Here is a 25,461-nt window from a genome sequence, read left to right as displayed (position 1 = left end):
TAGCATGATTTCCACTCCCCAACTATGGGTTTCGTGAGATGTAGCTTGTTGTCAGAACAACGGTCCCATTCGCGTTGCCATTTTACCGTTAAGGCTTTTCTAATTGCGCGGATGCTATCTTTGTATGGGAGTGTTGTGTTTGAAATGACTTCGTGTGCTGCCATCAATGCATATGTATCAGCTCCTTCGTTACCCGGTATCCCAACATGGCTTGGGACCCAGCAGAAACGAATTGACCGCCCGTATTCGTTAAAAGCCACCATGTTTAAAATGTCTCCAATCAGGGGTTCACACTCAGATTTAAGATGTAGTGCCTTCAGTGTGCTTAAAGAATCTGTGTATATGACTGCATTTGTGTGTTTATCAGCGATAATTTTTTTCACAACAACCCATATGGCGAAAACTTCGGCCGTGAAAACAGAGGCGTGTTGTGGCAATCGAATACTTTTTTCCCAATTTTCCGTTATGACCAGTGTAATGATGACCAGCGTTATGATCAGTGTAATATTGCACGTTATTTTTATATTTCTCCTGAAGTTCACGGAATTCTTGTGTAATGTGTTCGCGTGGGGTGTCTTTCTTCTTTAAATGTGTCAATGTCCAGTCACATAACGGTTCAAAATCGTACCATGGGGGCAAACGCTGTGGCTTTCTGGCAACCTCGAGGACTTCGCAAGGAATGCCATAATCCCGGACATATTCCTCATATCGCAGGACAAGCGGTTTGATCATGTTCCGTTTATTTGTATAGTGTAGGCGTGAGTTGCATTGTGATGATGATGATCGGAGTTTAATGGCGCAAGGGAATCTAAGGCCAAAGAGCGCCAGGACATGTGGTTTGGTTTAGTGGAATTGTGGGTTTAGTTCTATGGCTTAAAATAGAGGCTGTATAGAGGCCTACACGTAAGACAAATCTACAAATATTAGTAAATGATTGGTAAAATTATTACGAAGATAAATATAAAGCCTTGAATGCTTGGCTATAGGCACACATAGTAAAGTATTGCTGATAGCCCGAGTCCCTTGCTGTACAATTCTTGCTTACGCAAGAAGTGCAAGAGAGCTCAGACATACTTTTTACATCAGACCGTGCCTCACCTGTGAGGCACAATCTGATGGTTAGGATGATATGAGATTATGTCTAGAAAATTAACTTCTGCGAGATAATTAAGCACTCTCTTAAAGTTAAAAAATGCATCCTCTGATAAAAACATTGATGGATGGGGAGGTATATGATTTGAGTAAAGTTCCCTAAAATGAGCCACTCGCTCTCGGTGAAGTTCAGGACATTGTATGAGGACATGTAGGACAGTTAAGTTCTGACCACAGCGTGTGCACGTCGGTGGGTCAGTTGCAGTCAAGAGGTGTTTGTGTGTGCCATAAGTGTGTCCTATTCTGAGTCGTGCCAGTGTGACTTCGGCGTGTCTATCAAGCTTCAGTGGGAAAGGTTTGGTTAACTGCGGTTTAAGCAGGTGGAGCTTATTTTCAACTTCCTTGTCCCATTCAGCTTGCCAATGAATACGGAGCGCCTTTCGTACCACAGGTTTCATGTCCACACCAGGCATCCTGCTTACATCAACGGTATTCCTATGAGCCTCTTGTCCGGCATTTTTATCCGCCATTTCATTGCCTGCGATCCCAGAGTGTCCTGGCACCCAGCACACAACAAGAGCTAGGTTTTGTTTATACGCTACGTGAATGTGTTTAAGGAGCATGTATAATACAAGGTTTCGGCTTGCTTTGCCACAGGACAGGGCTGTGACAACGCTTAAAGAATCTGTGTATATTATAGACTTTTGTATTTTGTGTTGTACTATATGCTCAACAGTTATCACAATACCGTATGCTTCTGCTGTAAAGATGCTGGTATTTTTATGCAAGGTTTTAGAGTTGGAGAAGTTCGGGCCATGGGCTGCACATGATACCGAGGTTGCAGTCTTTGAAGCATCAGTGAAAAATGCCAATGATTTATACTTCTCTTCAAGGGCCAAGAAATGTTGCTGAATGAGAGCATTTGGACAACTCTTTTTGTTAAGTTCTGTAAAGGACAAATCACAGGTCACTGTACATTCATCCCAAGGTGGGATGGGTTCAACGTAGTCGCTTTCCTGCAGTTCTGTGAAATCTACTCCGAGTTTTTCTGCAACAGAATTTACTGCTAACGGGAACGGCGGGGCATGTGAAGGCCTGTTTAAATACAACCGATTTGTGGACTGATCACTTATGAGTGCTTTGCATGGATGTTGTTTTAGTGACATGATTCTTATTGCATAGGTGACTCCCAGATATGTACGTTGATAATCCAGCGGCCACTGATCCGATTCTGCATATAGACTTTGGACGGGGCTCGTCCGAAAGGCAACAAGTGCTAGACGGATACCTAGGTGATATACAGGATCGAGTACCTTTAGTGTTGTCTTTGTAGCCGACTGGTATACAATACATCCATAGTCTATGCGTGACAACACAAGGCTTTTAAAAAGAGATATGAGGCAATACCTATCTGTTCCCCACGACTGGTGGGATAAAATCTTTAAAAGGTTCATAGTTTTAAGACATTTCAGCTTCAACTGTTTTACATGCTGCATGAATGTTAGCTTACTATCGAAGATTACACCGAGAAATTTTTGTTCTTTTCTATTTACCAGGCTTCTCCCATGCATGGTAATGCGAGGGTCCGGACATACGCCTCTTCGTCTGGAAAACAGCACACAGGAAGTCTTTTCTGCACTGAATCTAAAACCGTTTTCGTCGGCCCATTTCGTGAGCCGATTAACAGTCAACTGGATCTGGCGTTCACATATGGACAGGTTGCAGGATTTAAAGCTGATTTGGATGTCGTCCACATAGACAGAATAAGACACCATTGGTGGTATAACAGAGCGGAGAGAGTTCATTTTGATTATAAAAAGTGTGCAACTTAGCACACCTCCCTGTGGTACACCGTTTTCTTGAATAAAAGTTCGCGATAATACATTGCCAATTCTTACGCGGAATTTCCTTTCAGATAAGTAATCTTGCAAAATGTTCAGCATACTACCACAAATTCCATAGGACGACAGGTCTTGCAGAATACCATATCGCCAGGCAGTATCATACGCCTTTTCAAGATCAAAGAATACAGATAGACAGTATTGACTGTGTACAAATGCATCACGTATATACGACTCAAGCAGAACAAGATTATCGGTTGTCGACCTCGCTCTTCGGAAGCCAGATTGGTGGGGGTCGAATATACCGTTATATTCGAAAAAGAACACAAGGCGACGGTTAATAATTTTTTCAAATACCTTAAGTAGACAGCTGGTCAGTGCAATTGGTCTATAGCTATTAACTAAGGAAGGGTGTTTGCCGTGTTTTAGTATTGGTAGGACTATTGCTTCTTTCCAAGATGAAGGTATATGACCAGTTGCGAAAATCTTATTGTAAAGACCTAAGATGCAGTTTAGGGTCTCATTAGGCAGATTCTTGATTATTTCATATGTTACCGTGTAAGAACCTGGGGCCGAGCTACCACAAGAGCCTAGGGCAAGCTTGAGTTCATGGAACGTTAATGGTCTATTGTACCCTTCTGATGTCTTTTTTGGGTGTAGACGAATATTTTCAGCTACTCTTTTATGCTTTAAGAAAATTTCGGAATAATTTTCCGAACTGGATACTCTCTCAAAGTGCTCACCAAGAGTGTTTGCTTGGTCTTCTATTGACTCACCAGAGCCATTGACGAGAGGAAAAGGATTTGGACGTTGTCCTTTTAGTTTACGTACCCTGTTATATACCTTGCTAACATCCGTGTATGAGTTTATGGAGGATACGTAGCGTGTCCAGCTTTCTCTTTTCGATACTCGGCGAATACGGCGGCCATTTGCCTTGCACCGCTTAAATTCTATTAGATTTTTTGTGGTTGGGTAGCGTGAGAATCTACTCCACGCTTTGTTCTGGAGTTTCTTTGCAGTTTCACAGTCTTTGTTCCACCACGGTTTTGGATTTACTCTATCTGTGCAGTATTGAGGTATGCAGTTTCGAGCGGAACAGAGGATGTGTTCAGTGATGTAGCTAGCCAGTTCTTCTACACCTAGATGGTCCACTTCTTCTAGGCACAGTTTACTTATGTTTCTAAATTTTGACCAGTCTGCTGCATGAAGTCTCCATTTTTGGGGGTAAGCTGGTCCATCGTGCCACTTTGTTGTTTCTAGGAGTATCGGGAAATGATCGCTCCCATGTGGATTAGTGATAACTCTCCATTCCAGGTGTGGAAGAAGTGATGCTGACCCTATGGCTAAATCTATACATGAATACGTGTTGTGTGTAGGACTGTAGAAAGTTGGCTCTGTCTTGTGAAAGAGACAGGCTCCAGATGAAAGAAGGAATTTTTCTATTGCTCATCCTCTCGTATCACATCTTGAATCACCCCAAAATGGGCTGTGAGCATTAAAATCTCCAATTACTATATAGGGTTCAGGAAGCTGGTCAATCAGCTTTTCAAATTCTGCAATGTCTAACCGCTCATCAGGCGATATATATATGGAGCAAATCGTTATAAGATGATTGAACAATATAGCTCGAACAGCCACTGCTTCAAATGAACTCTGGAGTGATACATGCTGGCATGCTACTGACTTTTGGGCTATAATTGCCACACCACCTGAAGAAGAATTACCATTATTTCTATCTTTACGGAAAACTATGTACTGTCTTAAGAAGTTCTGGTGTGTAGACTTTAAATGTGTTTCTTGAACACAGAGCAGTCGTGGCTGATATTCCGCTAGAAGATCTTTGATATCATCTAGATTGCGTAATAGGCCCCTGGCATTCCACTGGATTATTTGTGTAGCCATATTGAGGAAGATTTTTGTTGTCTGTGTTCAAGAGCACGTGGTAAAGTTAGGTAAATATGTACACAAGGACGGTAACCGTTTAGGTTACCGGTCCCTTTCTTCGAACAGTTACAGGTATTTTATCTCTTCTAGCGCGCTCTTGAGAGCGCTGATCTTTCGGCGTCGATGACGCCGGCGACTTCTGATCGACCTCCATAACCTTCTCGGAGGCGCTGGAGGATCGTGAACTAGGCGCTGAAACTCGCGTCCCAGGCCGTGGAGTTCGGTTTAGCTTTGGAGCCTGCGGAACCGAAGTCTGCAGGCCCACCTTCGATGTTGATGGAGCAGCATCTGCTGCTGCCACCAGAGGGGCAGGCGGAGTCATTACCGGACCACTATTAGTGACCGCGGTAGACTCCCGAGGTATTTGTGACGCTGCCACCCGTCGCGCCACCTCGGAATAGCTTGTGTGATCTAAGTACGAAAGACGTTTCCTTGCTTCGTGAAATGTAATATTTTCTTTGACTTTTAGTGCAATGATTTCTTTTTCTTTCTTCCATTTAGGGCATGTCCTGGAATAGGCTGGATGGCTTCCTTCACAATTCACACAATGTGGGGATGAGTCGCAAGTCTCTGATTGATGTTCATTGGAGCTGCATTTCGCGCAAGTCTGCCTTCCTCGACATGTCTGGGATCCATGCCCATACCTCTGGCACTTAAAGCACCGTCGAGGATTTGGAATGTACGGCCTAACACGTACTTTGATATAGCCTGCATCCACTGTACTAGGCAACGCACTGGTACCAAAAGTTAGTACAATGTGCTTTGTTCGAAGTTGTTCGTTATTTCTGCGGATTAGAATTCATTCTACCTTGATTACACTTTGGTCCTGGAAACCTTCAAGCAACTCTTCATTGCTAAGGTCCATGAAGTCGTCTTCAGAGATTACTCCACGGCTCGTGTTCATGGTTCGATGTGCGGACACAGTGACTGCTACATCGCCTATGCATTTCAAGTCATTCATTTTCTCATATTGGGTTTTGTCTTTCAATTCAAGGAGCAGATCTCCATTGGACATCTTTGTGGCTTTGTAGCCAGGTCCGATCGTGTTGCTAAGGCATTTCGCCACCAAGAACGGGGAGAATTTACGCATGCTCGTGTTGCTTTCGCTATGGATCACATGGTACTTAGGGAAATTTTCTTCATTGTTTTTCAAAAAGAATTGAAAGGTTGCATCGGTGCGCCCTCTTTTTAGAGGGCGATCAAGGGAAAGTGGTTTGCTGGAAGCCATGTAGAGATCATGAGTTCGGCAGCAGCGCCAACCGCCCACCACCGAGCCCAACATGGGGACGGAGCAGGTCTTACGAGTAAGACAAGCCCTCGCCAGTTGTACGGTGCCGCTATAACCCAATCTGGAGTACCCAAGGTTGGCCACCCACACAAGGTTAACCCTCGCTGCCAGGAAATTCGGAAGTAAATAGAAGAGACGAGAGGAAAGGAAAGATTGAAAGGAAGAGAAAAAGACGCAGAACAGAGAGGGGGACAGGAAAAGGCAACTACCGATTTCCCCCGGGTGGGTCAGTCCGGGGGTGCCGTCTACGTGAAGCCGAGGCCAAAGGGGTGTGTTGCCGCCGCCGAGGGGCCGTAAAGGTCCAAACACACGGTATTGGCTCAACCCCCAGGATCCCCTTTTCCCCGGACACGGCTAAGCCACGGACGGTTAGACGCGGGAGGGTCCAACCCTCGTGTGCTCGGGTACGTGGTGTCGCAACACACCAAACGCCTGCTGACGCAGACGCCCCTGCGGGGGTGAGTTGCATTGTGTGAGGATGTTGTAGCATATGTGTTGTGGTGATGACTGAATTCTTAGTACATAGGAAAAAGTGAGGAATGCTCTGCGGTGCTGTAAGGAGGGTTGGAATAGGTGAAGTTCGGTAGGCACCACTTGCCAGTCGCAGTCCAAGGTTATGTACCGGGTCAAGTCGTTGGATGTAGGACTGTCTGGCTGAGCCGTAAACCACGGAGCCGCAATCTAAAAGGCTACGCACAAGAGACCGGTAGACACGTAAAAGGCACGTTCGGTCGGAATCCCAGTGCTTATGAGACAGAATTTTAAGGATATTTAGAGCTTTATTTGCTTTAATCTTGAGTGCTTTTATGTGAGTTAGGAAGTTAAGTTTGGTGTCAAAGGTTACTCCTAAAAACTTATGGTCTTGTTTCACCGGCAGTATGGTGTCGTTCAATTTTAGGACTGGATCGCTGTGTAGCCCTCGTTTCTGAGAGAACAAAACAGTAACTGTTTTCTGTGTGGAGAAACGGAAACCATTTTTGTTAGCCCATTGTGTCAGTTTATTAATTGTTATCTGGAGCTGCCTCTCACAGGTTAGCAAATTTGAGGCACGGGAAGCCACTTGGAGATCGTCTACGTATAAGGAGTGCATAAGAGACGACGGTATGATCTTATTAACTGTGTTCATTTTTACTATAAAAAGTGTCGTGCTGAGAACACAGCCTTGTGGAACACCATTTACTTGTTTAAATGTATGAGATAGTACTGAGCCCAGACGTACCTGAAATCTTCTATTACTCATAAAATCAGCTAGGCAGTTCAGCATTTTACCCCGGATGCCGACGTCAGCCAGGCCTTTTAAAATTCCATATCTCCATGTGGTTTCGTAGGCTTTTTCTAAATCGAAGAAAACTGCAAGACAGTGCTGTTTGTGTAAAAATGCATATCGAATTTCATGTTCTAGACGGGCAAGATGGTCAGTGGTTGAACAACCCTTTTTATATCCACACTGATGGGGGTCAATAAGGTTTCTTGATTCTAAAATAAATGAAAGTCTTATGTTGCTGATGCTTTCACATGATTTTGCCAAACAGCTCGTGAGGGCAATGGGTCTGTAGCTGCTTGCGGATGTTGGAGATTTACCGGCTTTTAGAAATGGAACTACTATTGCTATTTTACACTCCTCGGGCATTATGCCAGATTCCCAGATTAAGTTAAAAATTTAAGGAGAGCTTCTAGAGATGCCTGAGATAGATGATCCAGCATGGCGTAGTGAATACGGTCGTGTCCTGGCGCTGTGTTTTTCCCTGCAGAAAGGACTCTGTTTATTTCTTGTTGTGTGAGGGGGGAATTGTACGGTTCATGTGACGCGCCAGTAGTGGGCAGCTTCTGTTTTTCAGCAGACTGTTTGTACTGTAGGAATTCCTTTGTATAATTCCCTGAACTGGATACGTCACGAAAATGTTCGCCAAGTATATCTGCCTGTTCTTGTATTGTTGTTTGTGTGTCTGGACTTGTGAGTAACGGTATTGTGTAAGATGATTAATCTCCCCGAAATTTTCCTACCTGTTCCCACATGCGTTTAGACGTAACTGTACTGTTTATGGAAGATACGTATTTCTTCCACGATGATTTTTCTGCCTGCCTTCTGATAAATCGTGCCTTGGCTTTGGCCTGTTTAAAGCATAAAAGGTTGGTATAGGTGGGGTGTCTTCGTAACATACCCCAGGCCCTATTTTGAAGCTTTTTGGTTTCTGTGCACTCGGGAGTCCACCAGGGAAAACTTTTTTTGCGCACAAGACTGGATGTTTGAGGTATTGCCTTTTCTGCTGCTGAAATTAAAACTTCAGTGAATTTCTCATTAATTTCATTTACATTGAGTTCATTTAAACAGACATCTTCAAGTTTTGCATGTTTCATAAAAAGCGGCCAGTTGGCAAGATGTATTTTCCAGCGACGTGGCTTAGAGTTTATTGTAGGTAATGTTGATGAGAGCTTGATAAATGCCGGCAAATGATCACTTCCATATGAAGTGTCGGGGACTTCCCATTTAAAATCGCTAAAAACAGACGGTGAGCAAAAGCCTAAATCTAGACAGCTGAATTTGCGTGAGCATGGTGAGAAATATGTTGGTGAACCCGAGTTTAAAAGACATGTGCTGTTAGACAAGATAAAATCTTCGATTACTTGCCCTCTTTGGTCTGTTCTATCGCTGCCCCAGAGGCTACAATGGGCATTAAAATCTCCTACTAGAATAAAAGGCTCCGGCAACTGGTGTATTAGATTTTCCAGTTGTCTAGTAGTAAAATGAGTATGGGGTGGGATGTAAAGTGAACAGATGGTGATGGTTTTATACGATAGAACGGTGACGGCAACAGCCTCGAAAGAAGTATTCAGTTGAACATTTCGTGTAGGGGTGCCGCCCTGAACGACTATGGTGACTCCTCCTGACAAACGGCTAGAGTGTTCGCGGTCCCTTCGGACAACGGTGAAACCTTTGAGAATGTTACTATTTTTTGGACCAAGATTCGTTTCTTGGAGACACACTGCAACTGGCGAAAAAGGGTTGATAATGTCTTTGATGTCACCTATATTGTGTATAAGACCTCTGCAATTCCAGTGTACAATGAAAGCCATGTTTCTAAAATGAAAAATGTAGTGGTGTTTGCGAACTTAAAAACTAAAGGTGACATTCGATACGGGACAGTATACGTTTTATGGGCGGTAACCGTTCAGGTTGCCTGTCCCTTTTTCTGTAGAGTTATAAGGACCTTGTCCTTCTTGGGGCGCTCAGAAGAGCGCTGTTCTTTTGGCGTCAATGACGCCGGGGTTTTAGTGTCGACCTCCATTGCCTTCTCTGAGGCGCTGGATGATCGAGAGCCAGGCGCCGAGACACGCGTCTCGGGCCTTGGCGTTCTGTTTAGCCTGGGGACCTGCGGGACGACTGTCTGCAGGGCCGTCTTGGATGATGGTGGAGTAGCACTAGCTGCTGCCACCGAGGGGGCGGATGGAGTGGCTACAGGACCACTGACTGTGACCTCTGTAGACTCCTGAGACCGATGTGTCGCTGCCCCCTGTCGCGCCACATTGGCATAGCTTATTTGAGGTAAGAGCGAAAGCCTCTTCCTTGCTTCAAAAAATGAAATCTTCTCTTTTACTGTAAGATCAATCACTTCCTTCTCCTTCTTCCAACAGGGACATGATCGTGAATACGCTGGATGATCCCCTTTGCAGCTCACACAGCGTGGGGGAGCGTTACAATTTTCAGATGAGTGGTCGTTGGCACTGCATTTTGCGCACGTTTCTTTGCCTCTGCATGATTGGGATGCGTGGCCGAACCTCTGGCACTTAAAACATCGCCTCGGGTTCCGTATGTATGGCCTGACATTTATCTTTAGGTATCCTGCGTCGAGAGAAGTGGGGAGAATACTAGTACCAAATGTGAGGATCACTTGTTTGGTCGGGAGTTGTTCATTGTTTCTTCGGATTGTAATTCTTTGTACTTTAATGACATTCTGTTCTTCGAATCCTTCGAGAAGTTCCTCGTCACTCAGGCTGAGAAAATATTCCTCTGAGATAACGCCCCTGCAGGTGTTTAGCGAGCGATGGGGAGAAATCGTGACTTTGATTTCACCAATACTGGCGAGTTCGGACAGCTTTGGCACTTGTTCGTTGTTTCTCAGTTCTATAAGTAGGTCTCCACTGGTCATTTTCGAGGCTTTATAGTCTTTGCCAATTTTTTCTATGAGGCATTTCGCCACCAAGAAAGGAGATAGCTTACGCATACTTTGTGATCCTTCACTATGCAAGACGTGGTAACGTTGGAAGTTGTCTATGTCGGTTCGGAGGGTGAATTGAAAAGGTGCATCGGTGCGGCCTCTTTTCAGAGGCCGATCTGGAAGTCGCGGAAAAGCTTCTGCCATAATATGGTTTGAAATTCGGCGGCGGTGGTAGCCACCCACCACCGAGCCCAACAAGGGGACGCTAGAGGTTGTGAGCAACCTGCACACGCCAGCTATGCACCGCCACTATAACCTAATGCATATAACCAAGACTGGATATACTACACACGGTTAACCCTTGCCGCCAGGAAATTCGGAAGTAAGAAGTGAAAAGAAGACAGGAAAGATGAAAAGGCTAAAGAGAAAGTCGAAGATTGAAGAGGAGGACAGGAAAAGGCGACTGCCGATTTCCCCCGGGTGGGTCAATCCGGGGTGCCGTCTACGTGAAGCAGAGGCCAAAGAGGTGTGTTGCCTCCGCCGGGGGCCTTAAAGGTCCGAACACCCGGCATCGGCTCAACCCCCAGGATCCCCCTTTCCCCGGACACGGCTAAGCCACGCACGGCTACACGCGGGAGGGTCTAACCCTCGTGTGCTCGGGTCCGTGGTGTAGCAACACACCAAACGCCTGCTTGCGCAGACGCCCCTGCGGGGCAAGTGGGGAATTGAATTCGGTCAGCGCTCGGCATATGCACTAAGGAGGTGTCTTACGACTAGCAAGTGTTTAGGGAGATTTGTCCTTAAGCTCTCTTACAAAATGTGTGATGGTGTCCCATTTATTTTGTCTCGCCTTTCTCGAGGGAGAAAGATAAGGGGAACCGAGGGGCTCGGTTTTTCGTTAGATACAACCACATCAAGGCAACAGACAATGAAGCCACAGAAATAGTAAGAGAAATTAATTCTGCTGTTGTTTAACTGGAACGTAGAAATCACAGGGTAAAAGGAAATGAAAGAAGACGTAAAATCAACTTTCTACAGGTCGCAACGTGCGGTTTAAAGGACGTTCCACATCCGCTGCCATGGCCGACAGTGCCGCTGGCTAACACTTCCACGGATACAATGCACGCAAATGCGCAAACACATGAGTACTCAAGGAAGTGAGCGGGAAAACAGCCACCGCCGTAACTCCATGGATGCGTACGCGTAATGCGTAAGGTGTGGGTTCGGCTGCCACTTGCGAAAAGTTGGTTTTTCCTCCACTTTCATTTACCTTTGCACCACGATTTTTACATTTCAAGTAAAAACGATTAATTTCCGCTGTTCTTTTTGGCTTAATTTCGTGTTGTCTTCCTCTGTAATCGGTCGAAGGAAGAGTTTTGGGGACAATACTGATTAGAACGCCAATGCATTTTTTCCCCGAGTTTAGCGAGAGCTATTTCGAAAGTGGTGCTAGGCTCAGGTGCAAGTCTTGAGTTTGACCACCTTCGATTCAGCAAGGGCAGCATATGTCCCAATAATAATTAATAAAAATGCACTTGGCAAATTTCATCTACATCTATATTTAATCAATTATTATCACATGGTTAATTAAGTCGTTTTCCGCTAGTGATACGTTGCAGCAGAAAACACGCCATTGTGTAAATTTCACTTTTTAAAATTTTCTTGGCTTATCCCATTTGAAGCAAATAGAACAGTAGTAACTGCTACTTATTCGCAGTAGGTGGCCAATTATCAATGTAGTAGCCATAACACTCTCACTGGTTCGAGTTAGGTTTATCGTGTGTTATACCCATCCTCGGAAACGTTGAAATAGAAATTCAAATGGAAAGTCCCGACAGGGTTGCTACTTCACGACTGCACTCGTACTTTATTTGTAATCGTAAATCGCCACCTGTAAATTGATATTCGTGAATGTAACAATAGAGGCAACACAGATTTGGGGACTTACACGAGGAGGGGCGCCTTAGTAGCTAAGTTGTAGTAATGTACCGCGTACGATTTCTGCTGGGTTTTAGTATCATTGTGTTTTCGCTGTACGCGCTATGCTTAGGCCTACAATATGTGCGGCGTGATGCGCTGTACCGAGAGCCAGAAAGGTAGAGAAAAGGGCGCATACCGTCGGCGACGTTGACTTCTTCCGGGTCTAGTTCAACAAGAGAGTAGGTCAGGGGCACACTGGTGGTCATCCTGAGCGTCTCGGTGATCATCAGCTTCGCCACGTCGTTGCCTTTCTCCACCGCAACGACTGCAAGCGAGGCAGAAAAAGCTTCGCTATCAAGGTATATCTGTGCTTTCTTCTGTATCTTCTGCCCAAAGAACTTTGCTTGTAAGCTCCACAGATAACTGCATGTATACCCTCCATTTCCTCCATTTCTTCCTCCACGCACCCGCACACTCAGAGTCAGTGTTTCTTTCTGTGGCGTTTTGCATGCTGCTCAGTAGCATTGCCGTGTCTGAAGGCGTGTCAAGGCAAATTTTTCAGGTTATGATTCGTATTCGTTTGATGCTCTATTTGTAGATTTCCAAGGGCATGCGCAGCATATTGCGGCTTTGTCTGATTAAGTCGCCTTCATGCGCCTTAGCTGGAGTGGACTGACGCAGCCTAGGTATATGTGGAGAGGCCTAGAGCGCTGAGGAGAAAAGTAGTATGGAGGTGCAACAATAGTCAGGCGCTAGCTAGAAGCATGTCATGTCCTAGGTACTTTCCTTTTTAGTGCTCTTCCTTCTGAGTGAAATAACGAAAAGATAGAAAGAGATAAAAGAGAAGCAGGGATGTTAACTAGTCAACGGTCCGGTTGGCTACCCTGTGCTGGGGAAAGAGAGTAGGGGAATAGAAAGAAGGGAGAGAAAGAGAGAGATGGGGGTATAGAAACGCCCACGAACAGCACTACAGAGTCAAAGGCGCTCGCACAAGCCAGACGTTTTCAGAAAGCACAGAAATGCTTTTAGTGCCTTCTGAGCCGATAATCGGTGGGTACGGTGTTCTAATAGTGTCTGTTCACTCTGCAGACGATCATCTAGTTTCCTGAATGCGTTGGTCATAGATTGTGTTTGTGCTTCAAACTGAGGACAGTGGCACAATAGATGGTCAATGCTCTTCTCGCAGCCGCAAACATCACGTACAGGACTGTCAGTCATTCCAATGTGTGCTGGATAAACTTTCATGAAGGGAACTCCCAACCACGACCGACACAAAAGAGACGCTTCGCGTCGGTGCCGTCCGGCCGTAGTTATGAGTTACAGCGAAAGATTGAGTCTGCGCAGTCTCGTTAACCTTGTATGGCCGGTGTTCCACTCAGCTAACGAGAGTGTGCATGTTATAACGCAAAACTGTCCCGCAGCGTCGATCCTTCAGAGAGGAATGGGGACGCAGCGGTTTTCTTTGTTTGGCGTCCGAGCTGCCTTATCTGCGTCATCAATTCCTATGATACCACAATGGCCTGGCATCCACTGAAAAGTGATATAAAGGCCTTTTTCTCTCAAGTGACGGATGGGTTCCATTATTTGGTATGCCAGTTGATCGTGAGAAAAAGAAATGACTGTAGACATTGTAAGGCCGGCCTACAATCGCAGAAGACTGCCCATTATTCAGGACTCTCTGTTGTCAGGATTGGGGGCTCAATCCCATCGTCCGTGGTCCTTTGCCAAGATTGGAGTACGGCATGAATTCGAAGGTAGCTGGCCCATGCCGTGGTCCAACTTATTTACGCTGAGATCGTTGATGAAGTGAAGAACTGCTTCTCATCGAGAACGAGGAAAAAGGGTTTATTTACGGAAATTAAATCAGTCTAACACGACTGCTTGAGAAAAAGAGTAACAGTCCAACATGACTGCATGAGAGAAGTGACTCAGTCTAACATGACTGCTCAAGAGAAGTGTCTCAGTCTAACATGACTGCTCAAGAGAAGTGTCTCAGTCTAACATGACTGCTCAAGAGAAGTGTCTCCAGCTTTCGCACAACGACCGTTTTTATACACTCGATCCGCCGGCCATACGAGGCGGCGACTGTTCGTTTACTCATCACCACCTCGCCGCTGCTCTGCAGATCAGTTTACAGACACAAAGGCACACACATTCCGATGCCCAAACGACAGCGTTGGAGGGGTGCCGTTCCGGGAATTATCGGTGCCCATCGAGGGTCGCTCGTTGTTTTGCGCCACGCCGAAGCGTGAGAAGCACCGAAATACGTCGTTCCCGCGGCAGCTTGTCCATGCGTGTCAAATCAGCTCCGCGTTAGGGAACTCCGGAATCATTGTTCACACACCGAACTAGTTCCGTCACAGTGTCGATGGGGCTGGAGGAAGGAGGCAGTTTTCAGCACAAAGGCCGCTTCTTCGAACGCCTCCTAGCTGCAGCGACGGTGAGGGGGAGATGCGCGTCGTGTCGCCCTGTCGTAACTGTGTGGCAATCTTGTTTTGCAGCCCGCCATTCTTAACAGCGCCTCCATGGCCCGGAAAGTCTCGACTGTCTAGCGTTGACAACCGCTAGGCAGGAAGAGAACGGCTGCTGGTCAGGGGGGGATTGATGTCTTGGCTCGCAGCGACCAGTTGTGCATTGATGTCACCGCCCCAAAACATCCCAGGACAGGCAACTGCGAAACGAACCCCACAACACGGCTCTGCGCCGAGATGACGTGCATTGGCTCTCACTTTAGACTCGCTAGGTTTCAAAAAACAACAACATAAGTGCAGAAACAAAAAATGCTACATTGCGCTAGGCCAATTTCTGAAGCAAATTCCTTCTGACAAATTCAGCAATCATGGAGGGATTTCTGCTAAATGAGAGGGGATCTTCTTCGCCTAATAAAATTAACACTAGTAACCCTAAAATTTAGGCGGGACCCCCAAACGCAGAATTCAAATTAGCCTGCTCAAACCATCCGCATTGCTATGCAACTTTCCCTTCTTATATCTAACGGAGAAGTTGTACTCTTGGAGAGTGAGGCTCCATCGGAGCAAGCGGCCGTTTTTGTGTGACATTTGATTGAGCCACATCAGAGGACAGTGGTCGGTCTCGAAGATGAACTTCGCTCCGTACAAGTAACACGACAACTTCTGGGGCGGCCCAAACCAAACAAGCGCATTCCTTCTCTGAAGCGCTGTAGGCTTCCTCTCTTACATTTAGTTTACGGCTGGCGTAGAGGATAGGATGCTCCTCGTTATCGTCGCCGACCTGACTTAGTACCACGCCCATACCTCTGTCGCTTGCGTCGCATTGAACTATGAATTCCTTTGTGTAGTCTGGCGCGCGAAGCACAGGGCGAGAAACCAATAGCGTTTTCAAACTTTGGAAAGCGTTCTCTTTGTCCTTATCCCAGTGTACGTTACTCGGTGCTCCCTTTCGGAGGGCGTCTGTTAATGGACTTGCCAATTGCGAGTAATTCGGAATGTACCGTTGATAGTACCCCACAAGTCCCAAAAATGAACAAAGGTCCGCTTTCGTGCGCGGCTGAGAAAAATCTCCAATCGTCGCTATTTTCAGCTCAGCCGGCCGTCTCATGCCCTGACCGACAACATGGCCCAGATAAGTAACCTGCGAACAACCAAACCTACACTTTTCCGCTTTCATCGTTAAGCCGGCTTCCCTCAACCGTGAGAACACCTGTTTGAGGTGCGATACGTGTTGCTCCCAGCTGTCCGAAAAAATGGCCACATCATCAAGATAAGGCAAGGCGAACTCCTGCAAGTCTTTTAGGACAATATCCATTAACTTAGAGAAGCTAAACGGCGCGTTCTTCAGCCCGAAGCTGAGTGCGAGAGGGCGAAAAGCGCCTACAGGCGAGATGAATGCGGCATAGCGGCTGGCACTTTCTGAAAGGGGAACTTGCCAGTACCCCCGCACGAGATCTATAGTTGAAATGTATTTAGCAGCGCTAACTCTTTCAATTCGTTCCTCAATGTTGGGTATCGGGTACAGCTGATCCCTAGTGATCGCATTTAACTTCCTGTAGTCAACACACGGACGAGGGTCCTTGTTAGGGGTTTCTACGAGTATTAGCGGTGACGTGTAGTCACTCTCAGCGGGCTCAATAACTCCCAACTCTAGCATGCGCTGTATCTCTGCCTCCATAATCTCTCTCTGTCTTGGAGACACCCTGTAAGGTTTTCATCTTACTGGTTCAGTAGAGGTCAGCTCAATTTCATGCGTTATCAGTTCGGTTCTACCCGGCCGATCGCTGAATCTGTCGAGATATTCCCCTAACACCCCTTTTAGCTCATCTAGCTGCTCGGGTTTTAGAGCGTGCGAGCTTACCGAGTGTTCTACTACTTCTTCTAGGCCAATTTCAGAGTTGGAGGTCGCCCTATATTCGTCAAACTTTGTACTAGTGCCATCCGGCTCTTTGACGGTATAGTTAACGACTCCGCTCCGCTCTACATACGGCTTCAACAAATTACAGTGATATATCCTCACTTCCTTCCTGTGACCGGGCATTCTCAAAGCATAGTTAGTATCTGAAAGTTTGTGCAACGCTTTAACGGGCCCGTCCCAGTGAACTTGAAGCTTGTTCTTTCTTGAAGGTTTGAGGATCATTACCTGGTCTCCGGCGTTAAACGTACGAAGCCTCGCATTCTTGTCGTAATAGAATTTGGCGTTCTTTTGAGCTAGTGCCATGTTCTTTCCGACTAGCTCTTGGGTTGCGCTTAGCCGCTCCAGTAAATTTAACACGTATTCAACCACGGTTGTACTCTCCCCTCTTTCCTCCCACATCTCTCTTAACATTCTCAGTGGAGACCGGAGTGTCCTCCCATACACTAGTTCTGCTGGTGAGAACCCTGTCGCCTCATGTGGAACCGTTCGCAAAGCAAACAAAGTTGCCGGCAGACAGTTCTCCCAGTCCTCCTTGTGCTCGTAACAGAGCGCACGCAAAACTCGCTTAAGCACCGAATGCCACCTCTCTACACTGTTTGACTGAGGGTGATAGACAGAACTGTGTATTAACTTTACCCCGCACTTTTGCAAGAATGTGGAAGTCAGTGCGCTCGTGAATACTGACCCTTGATCTGCCTGAATTTCGGCTGGAAACCCAACTAGTGCAAACACTGTCAAAAGCGCGTCTACTACTTCGGTGGAGCTGAGCTCTTTCAAAGGGATTGCTTCTGGAAACCTGGTAGCCGGACACAGCATGGTAAACAAGTACCTGTAGCCTGATTTTGTTTTTGGAAGAGGCCCTACCGTGTCTATTACAAGTCGTCTGAAAGGCTCTGTTATTAAGGGCACTACCTTCAGTGGAGCTTTCCAAGTCTCTCCTGCTTTACCAGAACGCTGGCAGGCGTCGCATGATCTTACAAAGTTTTCTACATCTTTGAAACAGCCAGGCCAGTAGTATTCCATAAGCAATCTTTCCTTTGATTTGTTTATGCCTAGGTGGCCGGACCACCCATTTCCATGACAAAGACTCAAAAGGTCCTCCCGATACTTAGTAGGTATGACTAACTGATCTAAAATCCTACCCTTTCGATCTCTGTAATGCCGATACAACAATCCTCCTCTCTCATGTATCGTTACGCGTAAGAGTTGATCAAAGTTCTTTGAGGCCGGTGATAATAACGACCCTGTCTCACTTGTGAGCGCGTCTGCTTGCTCTTCCTGCAGGCTAGAACTCTGACACTCTAGTGCTACGCTCTCATTGAGCTGGTCAGCTGGCAGGCTCTCCTCAACTGTTCTTTTGTCCCTCGGGCCTAGCTCGGATTCGGGTATTGAAGTTATCCCCTTTTCTGCTTCCGCTGGAGGAGCTTGAGCATTTTCAGCCGAAAGCGCCGCGATCTTACGAGCTTGGCCTCGGGTCAATGCCTGTACTATGCCCTCTCCCAGTTTGAGCCCTCTGTCACGCAGTAACTGATTCGAACGATTCGAAAAGATGTAGGGATACTGCAGTGACAAAAATTTGGAAACTGCAGCCTCAGTCTCTAGCTCCCCGAATGGTCCACTGATTTTGACTTTGGCCATGGGCAGACACATGCTGTGTTCTTCTACAACCTGTTTTATCCATGCTACTCCTCCGGTGAAGTCATCTACCATCACGTAAGACGGATGGACAATGTCCAGCGTGGCGGCACTGTCTCTTAGCACTCGGAATGGTTTTCCATTAACTTGCAGGTTGTGGAGATACGGACTTAAAAGTTCCATATTCTCATCTTTTTCCTCCACGTAGGAAAAAACTACGCTAGACCTCTCGCAGTTTACAGCTATATGTCCCAGTTTGTGGCATTTGTAACAGCGAATTGGTCTAACAGATTCGAATTTTCTTTTCTGTTCTTTTTGTGCGGTTTCTCCGTTAAGTTTCTCCTCGCTCTTTTCTGCGGGCTTTTCCGCCATGTCTACAGGCTCGGATCGTCTAGTTAGCGCACCCTTTTTGAACGGAAATGGTTTGCGCGGTCCATTTCGACCGTCCCAGTTTCCCTCCTCGGCGTTCAACTTTCTGCGGGTTGCGTACTCTTCGGCTAATTCAGCCGCCCTTTCCACAGTGTTTACATTACCTCTGTCTTGCACCCACAGTTTCACAGCTTGGGGGATGGTTTTGTAAAACTGCTCTAGACACATGCATTCAATGATCATGTCTCTGCTGTCGTACGCTTCCGCGCTTTTAAGCCACTCGACTAGGTTGGCCTTTAAGCTATATGCAAACTCCGGATAGCCCTCGCTATCTTTCTTGCCTGTGCTCCTAAACCTTTGCCGAAAAGCTTCGGCTGAAAGGCGGTATTTCTTCAGGAGACTAGCCTTAACTTTTGCATAATCATATGCATCCTGCGCTCTCAATCTGGCGATTACTTCCGCCGCCTCACACGGCAACATAGACAGCAACCACTGTGGCCATGTACTCGGGCCGAAGTTCATCTTCTCGCAAGTCCTTTCAAAATTGCTTAGGAACAAGCCTATGTCGGTCCCGAACTCAAATGGCTTTAATAGCCTGTCCATGCGGTACGATTCTGCCTCACTTGATCGTCCCAGAGCGCCTTCACTTCCTTGAAACAACTCCAAACGTTTGCTTTCAAGTTCAAGTTGCATTTTCCTTAACTGAAACTCGCGATCTTTATCGCGTTCCTCTCTCTCTCGCTTTTCTCTGTCCCGTTCTTCTCTTTCTCTGTCCCGTTCTTCTCTTTCTCTTTCCCGTTTCTCTCTCTTTTTGAGAAGTTCCATTCCCATTTCAATATCTTCCTCACTGGCCTGATTGGAAATTAGCTCCAATAATTCCGATTTGAGCATTTCCTTGCGTACATCTAGGCCCAGTTCCTCACCAACAATCAACAACTCGTCTATCAGCAGTGTCCTTAAATCCATGACTGCTGCTGTACTGCCTTGATTCTGCTCTCTAAATCTAGCTAGGAAAACACAACCTAGCTAACACACAACAATCTAGCTTCCCTACTGTTCTAAACAGAACAACCCCAAAATGAAGCCTAGAGAGTCAAAGCAAAAACCAAGCACTCACCGCAGATACAGCACCATGTCGCAAAGTCCATCTCACCGCTGTCAGCCAGTTGTCAGGATTGGGGGCTCAATCCCATCGTCCGTGGTCCTTTGCCAAGATTGGAGTACGGCATGAATTCGAAGGTAGCTGGCCCATGCCGTCGTCCAACTTATTTACGCTGAGATCGTCGATGAAGTGAAGAACTGCTTCTCATCGAGAACGAGTAAAAAGGGTTTATTTACGGAAAATAAATCAGTCTAACATGACTGCTCAAGAGAAGTGTGTCCAGCTTTCGCACAACGACCGTTTTTTATACACTCGATCCGCCGGCCATACGAGGCGGCGACTGTTCGTTTACTCATCACCACCTCGCCGCTGCTCTGCAGATCAGTTTACAGACACAAAGGCACACACATTCCGATGCCCAAACGACAGCGTTGGAGGGGTGCCGTTCCGGGAATTATCGGTGCCGATCGAGGGTCGCTCGTTGTTTTGCGCCACGCCGAAGCGTGAGAAGCACCGAAATACGTCGTTCCCGCGGCAGCTTGTCCATGCGTGTCAAATCAGCTCCGCGTTGGGGAACTCCGGAATCATTGTTCACACACCGAACTAGTTCCGTCACAATGTCGATGGGGCTGGAGGAAGGAGGCAGTTTTTCAGCACAAAGGCCGCTTCTTCGAACGCCTCCTAGCTGCAGCGACGGTGAGGGGGAGATGCGCGTCGTGTCGCCCTGTCGTAACTGTGTGGCAATCTTGTTTTGCAGCCCGCCATTCTTAACACTGTGTTGACCACATCAAGGGCATCGCGTAGAGCCGGGAGCTCTGCAGCTGTAGGCGTAGTTATATGGGAAGTCAAACAGTTGGGTTAATAAAGGGAAAACCAGACATCCACCAGTTCACAGCAATTGCTGCAAAGGAAACCCATACGGGTTTCCTCAGAACTGTCGGGTTTTTCGCAGAACTATTAGGTCAAACTCTTGCCTTTGCTTCGTGTTGTCGAGAAATTCGACTTCACCCTGCCATCTGCTAGCCATCTCGTTAGCTCAGATGTTAGAGCGGCTACCCTGGAAAGGCGGTGGACTCGGGTTGAAGTCCCGGACCGCGACGAATTTTTCTTCAACTGTGAGGCTTTTCTTTCGTGGAACCCGTATGGGTTTCCTTTGTAGAAAATGCTAAGAAGGGGTGGATGTCTGATTTTTCCTTTTTGAATTACTTTTCTCCACCTTGTGGGTTCCCGCAGAGGTATCACGTCAAACAGTTGGGCTCCTTGGTGGTATAACTACAGTGCCACCGGAACTGGTTGATGTAGTGGAGCCCTCAGTACATCCGTGTATGCAGTCGCTGTATTTCTCGTACGAGAGGAGCAATGTAAGTTGCTTGAGTGCTGATGACGGCAAGTCCGACTTTTTCTGAAGTCCTGGGATTGTGAGGTTTACTTGGGTACGGCTTACACACCATGGAGAAATCAAAAGTCTTACAATAGGTGCGTATCCTGAATGTACGTGTGCGAGTACAGTTGTACTGGATGTCTTGTGGGGTCTTTCTACAGGGATACTTGCGCGGTGGTGGGTGGGGGTCCTGGAGAAGTGTCCTATGTGCACACGCATTGTTTAAATGGTAATGTGCGTTCTGATAGTGTAATCTTGAGCGATTGCAATAACTTCTGCCATTGACGCGCTCCGTAGTAGAGCTTAGAGTTTACCGGCAGGCTATTCCGCAGGAATCCAATAAAGAGGATGCTGCAAAGTTGCAGCATAGATTGTATTGACGCTCCCCAGGTCTTTAGTGCTAGGAACCTAAACATATGGCAAATTCCCATTAGTCGTTTTTTCGCATAATTCACATGAGGGGTCTATGAGAGATTTCTGTCAATAACAATTCCAAAAAATCTGTGACTTGTGCTGTACGAGATCAGCTGTCCGTCGATGGATATCGCTTATGGAGATATTGGCTTCCTGGTAAATGCCACCACTGCACACTTTCGCCATGATATTTGAAGTCCTGGTTCTAGAAGGTACGATCATGTTAAACGCCTGCCTTCTGAAAATGCGTGCGACGCTGAAGTCAGGTCACACCCGACGTCCAAACAGAAATGTCGTCGGCATAGATGGAGAGCCGCATGGTGCATGGAAGGATGTCAGCGAGTCCAACGGGTGTTAAATTGAAGAGCTTTGGGCTCAGTACTGCACCTTGAGAGACTCCACGGTTACTTTATTGCTGGGAGGTTGCGCCATCCTTGGTAAGTATGAAAAGTGATCTATGCAGGCAGCTACTAATCCATAAATAGATCTTGCCCACAAGTCCTACTTCCTCTAAGGTACTGAAGATCGCTTCGTGAGTTACGTTATCATATGCTCGCTTAACATCCAGAAATAGGGCAGCGGATAACCTTTTGCAGAATTTCTGGTGCTCGACGTATGTCACCAACTCGATAACGTTGTCATGGAAGAATGGCCATGCCTGAAACCTTCCATTGAGTCTGGACATAACTTGCAATGTTCAAGGTACCATTCTCATCGTGCGAGAACCACTTTCTCCATTATATTTCCGATGCAGCTGGCAAGCGCAGTAGGTCGGTATAATGCAATATCTACAGGTGACTTACCCGGCTTGAGCAGTGGAATCAGGCGACTGGCCTTCCATTCCTATGGAACCGTGCTGGTCTGCCAGGCGATCTTGAACATTTAAGAAGCGCTTTCCGAGCCTCTTCGCCAAGATTATATAGAGCACGATAGGTTATACCATCGGGTCCTGGTGGTGATGAACGCTTGCACAAGGCACGTGCAGCTTCAAGTTCGTCCATAGTGAAAGGACTGTCCATGCGGGGGTCGTGTGAAATCGGTGAGTGATCGAGCGTCGATGTTCCAGTGGTACTAATTTCACCAGCAATCCTCCCGTTGAAATCGTCCGCGATGTCAGTCTTTCTGCCTTGTTGGTGAAGGACCAACGACTTCAAATGGTGGCGTTGCTGAGTGCTTCTACGGAGACCACGAACAGTTCCCGATATGTGAGACACAGGTTTTCTTGGATTCAGAGACTCGCAGAACGACAGCTAAATTTGCGATTAAGAGTTTGTTTAATGCGATGCTGAATTTTCTTTTGAGTTCATCTGGGCAACCTTAGGTGATGTGCCGACTTCTGGCGCCAATATTTTCGCCCTGCACGGTGACGCATTTCCACGAAGCTTCTCTAATTCAATGTCGTATTCGGGGCATGCAGATGTTCTCGAAAGCGAATGCGTGGCATCCTCTATGGTACCCTTTATAAGGTGCTCTAGCGAAGAGGATAAGCCCTCACGACAGCTGCCTTCCACAATTGATTTTAACATCGGCCAGTCGACACAGTGGGTGACGCCGGGCAACTTGGAGTCCGTCAGCTCTTCAATCCTAGGAGAAATGGCGATGTGATCACTTCTCCGTGTTTTAATATCTGAAAACCATCTAACCTGTTTGGTGAAGGAGCGTGAAAGAAAGGTGAAGTCCAGGCAGCTACTGTAGACTGTAGATATTTCCTCGCAAAAAGGTGGGGCTTCCATCATTTAACAAACACAGCTCTCGTTTGGAGGTAAATGACACTAATCTTCTGCCCCTCGAGTTTATCTTAGAGCTTCCCCAGAGATAATGGGGGGAATTAAAGCCTCCAGTCACCACCAAAGTATACTTCAACAGTTTCCGCAGCCATCGAGGTCGCTGCATCTTTAGGCAACCCATTAGCGCATTGTGCCCTTGGTAGCGCAGGCCATTCGTCAGGACAGGCGAGTCTTTCCAGTTTGTTTGTTTTCCTTGTATATGTCTGGGTGGTGCTTTGCGCTGATGCGGCAACCCCTCTGACGGAAGATGGCGTGTCACTATCTAGAGCTGTGGCTTTTCGTGAACGTCTTCGGTGTCGATTCCCATGTCGGCGAATAGTGGTAACAGCGTCTCGATGTGTTGAATTATCCCGCATCATTTGTTCGAGGATCGCGAATCCCTTCCGCATCGGCGGGCGATCCTTTGATGTAGCCTTGTGAGCGCACTACAGTTAGGGCACTTTGTCACATCAGTGCGACAGACATATTCTGAATGGGGCTCAGAGCACCGTGAGCACACCACATTGTTCGCACAGACACCCTTTACGCGGCCAATCTTGCAACACTTGAAGCACTGGAGGCGCTTCGGTACGAATGGTCGCACTGAATGGCGGACATGTCCTACCTTCACGTGAGTAGGAAGGCTGTCTCCTTCAAACCAAACAATCATACAGCGTGTGTTTCCAAGTCTGGAAATCTTCGTAATGAAAGTACCTTCTGTCGTTGGTTTGATCAGTATTGGCAAGTCGTCATCATAGATGGAAACGCCGACGTCATAAATGACGTCCGCAGTACCATCACGGCCTGTAGGTATCATTGTTCGTACCTTTACATTGTCGATCTCAGTTATATTACGTAGACCGTGTAGGGCGGTACGGTGTAGCACATACATTGCGAGGACATTTCTCCATGAGTTTATTCTCACGTCTTTAATCTCGTTTGCGGTGATTTGCTTGAGCAACAAAGAGAGGACCTGCCTGTTTAAAAGCCGCAAGCTGGTCGCCGGGTCAACGGGCACGAAGAGCACAGTGTGTGGCCAGTGCTGCGTTGCACTCTTCATGTTAAAAATACTTGCTGAGGATAACGTCTGCAGTAGACTTCTTTTTGCTGTTCGGTTCTTCACGAGCTTGAAGTCATCGTCCGAGCCGTCGTAGCTGTCCGAGCATAGCTCAGTGGCCCCGCTGTCTGCATCACTTGATGCGCTTCCACGTTTTCTGGAGGTTATCAGATCTGACGGCAGCGTACCAGGAAGATCCTTGTGGATATCTTCATCCTTTGCCACAAGGAAGGAGCGGTAGCTCCCAGAATTGCAGGGAAACAAAGCGAAAAGGTAGAAAAATGTCCAAGCGTGCTATCAAAGACAGCAAGATAATGAAGAATAATTACAGCCATTTCATCACAACTACAGCCATATATGCCCCTGTTTTACGAGCTGATGACGAAGCTCGCTGATGGCTGAACGACGCATCTGGTCATTCCTCTCGGGGCTAGTGGGTCGTTCCTAATAGAGCACCTACGTTCACCACATTGGTCGCCTAAAACTTACGTCAGAGCTTTTAAATTACTCGTGTGCCAGCGTTGCACTTGGGAACACCCAATTGGAAGGGACCCTGAAAACATATATTGGAGCCTTTTGGTTGTGAAGCGTATGATTCCATTGGATTTTATTCTTTCTCAGCACAATGCCGCAGGGCAGCAAGTTGCAAACATTCCAAGTGTGACTGAAACTTCGACCATCAGGAGGAACCCCTTATCTAGGTGGTAATCGCTGTCGTCAAACTAACAATGCAAGGGCCGTTTTTTTCAAAACACAAGTCAAAACACAATAGAATGCCAGTAGTCGGTCGCCATGACAACAGTCGACATTGAACGCTCAAGCAACATTCGCTTTTCAATTTACTATTGTTTCTCTACACAAATACGCCACACAGTGCTGCAAGCTTAATGTAATTCCACAAATGACGTACTGATTTAATTCGCGCCACAGGGCATTCTTTTATCCGACTGCTAACTGTCATTTTACCACAAATTGGTCCAATATCTAGGTGGCACCCAGCATCGTAAGTTTAAGGCATGAGAGCAATGAAATCCTCTGGTTACGATTTTTTACGCTGTTGCTTAGAGCATTCGTTTCCTTACAAAAATGTTTGTGGCCAAATTCGG

General features: G+C 46.7%; 1 protein-coding gene across 1 annotated transcript in view; it reads right to left on the bottom strand.

The window, feature by feature from the left end:
- The window catches only part of LOC135908426 (ionotropic receptor 25a-like), a 118,043-nt gene that overhangs the window by 57,361 nt on the left and 35,221 nt on the right, over positions 1-25,461 (bottom strand). Inside the window, exon 5 of the mRNA XM_065440206.2 lies at positions 12,439-12,567. Within this exon, the coding sequence (XP_065296278.2) occupies positions 12,439-12,567 (129 nt within the window). The remainder of the gene's footprint in view (positions 1-12,438; positions 12,568-25,461) is intronic.

This window comes from Dermacentor albipictus, chromosome 1, assembly GCF_038994185.2.
Source record: "Dermacentor albipictus isolate Rhodes 1998 colony chromosome 1, USDA_Dalb.pri_finalv2, whole genome shotgun sequence".
Classification (NCBI taxonomy): domain Eukaryota; kingdom Metazoa; phylum Arthropoda; class Arachnida; order Ixodida; family Ixodidae; genus Dermacentor; species Dermacentor albipictus.
The sequence above is the reverse complement of the archived record's forward strand: the minus strand, read 5'-3'. Positions and strand labels throughout refer to the sequence as shown.